Source organism: Sinocyclocheilus anshuiensis, unplaced genomic scaffold (genome assembly GCF_001515605.1).
Source record: "Sinocyclocheilus anshuiensis isolate Anshui unplaced genomic scaffold, SAMN03320099.WGS_v1.1 scaffold1031, whole genome shotgun sequence".
In the NCBI taxonomy this organism is placed as follows: Eukaryota; Metazoa; Chordata; class Actinopteri; order Cypriniformes; family Cyprinidae; genus Sinocyclocheilus; species Sinocyclocheilus anshuiensis.
The window spans coordinates 18,338-23,051 of NW_015542633.1; the positions used below are offsets into that span (position 1 = coordinate 18,338).

Genomic DNA, 4,714 nt, shown 5'->3' on the forward strand with positions numbered 1-4,714 from the left:
GACTCCAGCTTGGTCCTTCACTGCCCCCAGAACAGCATCATCAACATCCAGTCGGCTTTTTACGGGCGCCGCAGTGACAAGATCTGTCCGTATGGAGACGGAGCCTCTGGTAAATCACAGCGTTGAGAGTGTAAATGAGAGCGTTTGAAGTGTTCATGCAGGATCTCTGATGGACTGAACGAACCTTGCAGGTGTGTGCACTGTTGAGGGCACGCTGGCTTTGGCCAGGAAGAACTGTGATAACAGAGAGTTCTGTTTCCTGTTCGCTCGCACTGACTCTGATCCCTGCCCCACCGTCTCCAAATACCTGGAGGTGGTCTTCAGCTGCGAGCAGAACGGTGAGGGACACTTTTACTGAGAACATGAATATGAATGAAATGAATGATGAAAGGCTCTGGGGGAAAAAGGCTTGTATGACAAGATGTGTTTGGAAAATCATAGCAGTGCTCGAGATTAAGCTCTGGCTAAAGAGAGGAGGAATAACTTCTTATACAAAACCACACACAATAGGGTCAGTAAATGTTACCGTATTCAGTATGTTACACATTCCCTGATGAGTGTGTGTGTTGTTTCCAGTGTGTGTGAGAGGGCTGGGTGTGGAGGACGGAAACATCACTAATTCAATGCTCTCGGCATCATCGTCTCTCAGTGGAAATGGACCAGATAAAGCTCGACTGAAAGGAAACTCGTGCTGGATGCCCTCCACCTCTGGTCTGTCTCCTTAATATTTGAATGAACCACAAAATCACCCATAATATTGCTTCAGGTATTTGAAGAATACCAAAAAACTGCGTTTCAGCGAACTCCTGGATTCAGGTGAATGTGGGTCAGCTGAAGAAGATCACAGGGGTCGTCATTCAGGGCTGCCCATCTTCAGATCACTGGGTCACTAAGTTTAAGATCCATACCAGCACAGACGGCCTGTCCTGGAAAGACTACAGCAGCGACGGAGGGGTACACACACACACACACACACTACTCATAGATGTTTGGAGTTGATTTAATGAAAGAAAACCTCTCAAGAGCTTGTGAGGAGCCTCTGTCTATGAGAGGATCAGATATGAGCTCGGGAGGTTCTGATGGTGGTTCTGTCACAGGAGTATCCAGGTTCTGTGGACAGGACGAGTCCAGAGACGCGTTTGTTGGGGACGCCGATCTCAGCGCAGTATGTTCGTGTTCTGCCGCTGGAGTGGAACGGTCAAGCAGGGCTGCGACTGGACATTTTGGGCTGCTTACCGGACTGTGAGCTCAACCAAAGCTTGATTCAGAAGATTAATCATCTTTAAAACTGAAATAGAACTATAATTTATCCCAGTCTGTTCTCAGTGTAAATTAAGCCAATCTGTTTCCTCTTTTTTTGGCTGTTTTTCAGACGCTGTGACTTGCAGTGCAAAACCCAACCTGGACCACTCCGTAGACAGAATGACGTAATTATCGAGTCTTGAATATCTGAAACCCTGGTTAACTCTTAATGTACTGTCAGTGGCAGTGGTTCGTCATCCAGCGCTGAACACCTTGAATGTCTCCATTATTTAACACATTGATTCAAATAATCAAAGCGATAAATCTGGACATACAGAAGGTGCTGTGGATTAACAACCACTCGTCTAAATGTTCTGACTGGAAATCCTGCAGTTGTGCCATATGTAGGTTTCTGACGAGCATTTTTGAAGCCCAAAGTGGGCGGAGCTGGCCATCACCATCTTGTCACCTGTCTGCCTGTCACTCAAGTGGCGACGCCCTTAATTATGCCGAACTTTAAGTCTTAATATAATTTAAACGGATGAGTTGTAACGTCATCCAGCGCTGAACACCTTGAATGTCTCCATTATTTAACACATTGATTCAAATAATCAAAGCGATAAATCTGGACATACAGAAGGTGCTGTGGATTAACAACCACTCGTCTAAATGTTCTGACTGGAAATCCTGCAGTTGTGCCATATATATGTTACCCATGTTATGGAAACGATTTTTTTGGATTTACGTCGCATTTAAAAGCATTTTGCTTTGGGTTCCTGTTTGTTTCAGGGTTCACTGTCCTGCTGGCTGTGCCAGGGAGCCGTATTCTGTGTACGGGACAGACATGTATCGCGGGGTACGAGTATAATCGATTATAACCCGACCGCTTCAAACTAGTATGAGCGTCAACCATGCATTTTTTCCTCATGATTCATGACTGTCATTTGTTTCAGGACTCTAATATCTGTGCCGCTGCGATTCACGCTGGAGTGGTTCTCAATGACATTGGAGGAGACTGCACTCTTCTCAAAGCTGAGGGTCAAAACTTTTACAGCGGATCCACCAGAAACGGCATCGTATCCAGACAGTAAGCCTCCAGTCTTCTCTGAGATACCTGCTTGTTAAAGAGTCGGCTTTAGAGTGAAATACGCTGTGATGTGTCGCAGGTTTGATGGGCTCTACTCTGTGTCATTCCACTTTACTGATGGAGGTGAGACACAATTTTCTTACTCGTCACAGCATCATTACTTCATTGCAAAAGCTGCTTGGTCTGAATGACGTGTCTCTTCAGAGCTCAGGTGTTCTGGTCCAGACTGGTATGAGTTTGGAGAGTTGTGTGTGTGTGTATGTGTGTGTAAAGACTCCACACACATGACGGTTATACGTGCTCTTCTCACAACATTTCCTCTTTGTCCCGTCAAACAGCCACCAGTGACGTGTGGATCGGTCTGAATGATCTGGGCTTCTCGGGTTTGTTCTCGTGGTCGGATCATCATGAGGTCACGTTCACATACTGGGCTCCTGGGTAACCCAACAACCACCTGGGCTTCAGTGAGGACTGTGTGGAGATGTACCACGAGGTACTGCATTTACTGACAGACGCAAAACTAAACGCAGGAGCATGAATGTCATCTCAATGCTTTGTGTCTCAGACGGCCCGATGGAACGACGTCACCTGCTCGGAGTTAAACACCTACGTCTGTAAGATGCCCAAGGGTCACTATCCTCTGCCCTCCGTCCAGCCCACCATCTACGGCTGTCCTCAGGTCAGTCATGCTCTTTCATGGAGGGCCATCAGTGACCCTGACCCCCTCACGCTAACCGTGTGTGTGTGTGTGTGTGTGTGTGTGTGCACGAATCATGAATGAAATCACAGTTATATCCTTTTCATCCGCTTCCTTTCCCATGTGCTCATGTCACATGGCTTTGATCGTATTTGTGCGGCCTTGAGATGAAATAAGAGGGAAGGTTTTAACCATAGACTGTATAAAAACATGGACGTAGTGTCTGTGACGAAGCCAAAGCATTCTGTGAGAGTCAAAGCAGCACTCTGCTGCATATCTTGGACCTGTGAGTGTCTAACCCTCTTGTGTTCCTGTTAACAGTCATAAACTGCTTCTGTGCTGGTGTTGCTCCAGTCACTCAGCTGCTTTCGCCGTCTGCAGGTACGAACAGGCTCACTTCACAGCTCTGATGAGTCGGTACTCCGGCGACTGGTGGATCGGGCTGCGGGCGAGAGGAGGGATGGCGGGTGTCGACTATTACTGGGACAACGACGCTTTAATAACCTACACCAACTGGGGCCGCAACGAGCCAAGTAATTCAACAGTTCACACTGCAGATCCTTCTGTCCTAGACGTTACACCGGAGCGCGGTTTAGAACTGCTGGACAAATGACATCATCATTCATGAACCAATCAGATTTCACTGTATTTCTAGATAACCTTGCTGGATCCTGTGTCACGATGTCGACCAGCCCGCTGGCAGGATTCTGGAATAACAAACAGTGTGAAGAATCATTCCCATTTGTGTGTGAAGCTCCTCGTAACGGCATCTCTCCACCGACTCGAGCTCCGACGCTGCCTCCGGTGACCGGGTGCGAGAGCGACTGGGGCGGAGAGCCTCACTTCAGAAACTGCTACAGGGTGATCTAAGCCGTGCCTTCCACTGACTATGCCTATCAGGGGCATATAATGTAATAGAAATTATAAATGTATCTACCAAAGAGTTACAAATAAAACAAAATTACGGCTTATCTCCCCCCATTCACTACATGGTTTCGTCCCGTCCTACGTAGCCTAGAGTCACTGAGTGAGATCAGATGGTAAACTGTCTTCAAGTTCGAGGGGGGGCAAACCGAGCCGGATGATTTGGTCAGTCGCACTTTTAAACACATTTTAGTTTTGCTATAGAAAATCTACAAATTCATACTCTGATTACATAGAGCAGCAGCAGGAGGCGCGTGAGGCAACCGAATTACGGCTGTGCTTCTATTTCGCCACACTAAACTTAGCAATAAACACATTGAAAATAATACACAATAAACATGTCTGTCAAAACGATCTTAAAGGAGGCTTTTATTAAGCAAATCAAGGAGTGAATTACTCATCCACTGTTTTAAAAAAATACTTAAGCTGGGTTTCCACAGGCAGAGTCACAATTATCTACAGTGTATGAAGCTAAAGGTTTTTGGGTTAAGGTTCATAATGTAGAACATTTTTAACATTGTATGCTGTATGTGCATAGGTAGCTAGCAAACAAGGAATACAGCTGTTAAGCTAATGGAAATGCTGCTATGGGGTCTCCTATTTATTATTTTAGGATTTTTTCGTTTGCCCCAGTGAAGCATTTCTACTAATATAACTGATTAAGTATTGAAACTCATTCCATATCAGGAGAATAGTGTGGTACAGAAAGTCTATGTCCATAGAAAAGGTTCTGAATGAATTATGTTACTGATACCTAATGGTCA

The 4,714-nt window shown here is 45.8% G+C and overlaps 1 protein-coding gene across 1 annotated transcript in view; it reads left to right on the forward strand.

The window, feature by feature from the left end:
• Positions 1–4,714, forward strand: part of LOC107694510 (macrophage mannose receptor 1) — a 23,114-nt gene that overhangs the window by 9,467 nt on the left and 8,933 nt on the right. Inside the window, 12 exon segments of the mRNA XM_074187037.1 lie at positions 800–954; positions 1,098–1,242; positions 1,373–1,427; positions 2,032–2,098; positions 2,196–2,329; positions 2,409–2,452; positions 2,534–2,632; positions 2,635–2,822; positions 2,895–3,058; positions 3,247–3,312; positions 3,408–3,559; positions 3,682–3,887. Of these exon segments, the coding sequence (XP_074043138.1) occupies positions 800–954; positions 1,098–1,242; positions 1,373–1,427; positions 2,032–2,098; positions 2,196–2,329; positions 2,409–2,452; positions 2,534–2,632; positions 2,635–2,822; positions 2,895–3,058; positions 3,247–3,312; positions 3,408–3,559; positions 3,682–3,887 (1,475 nt within the window).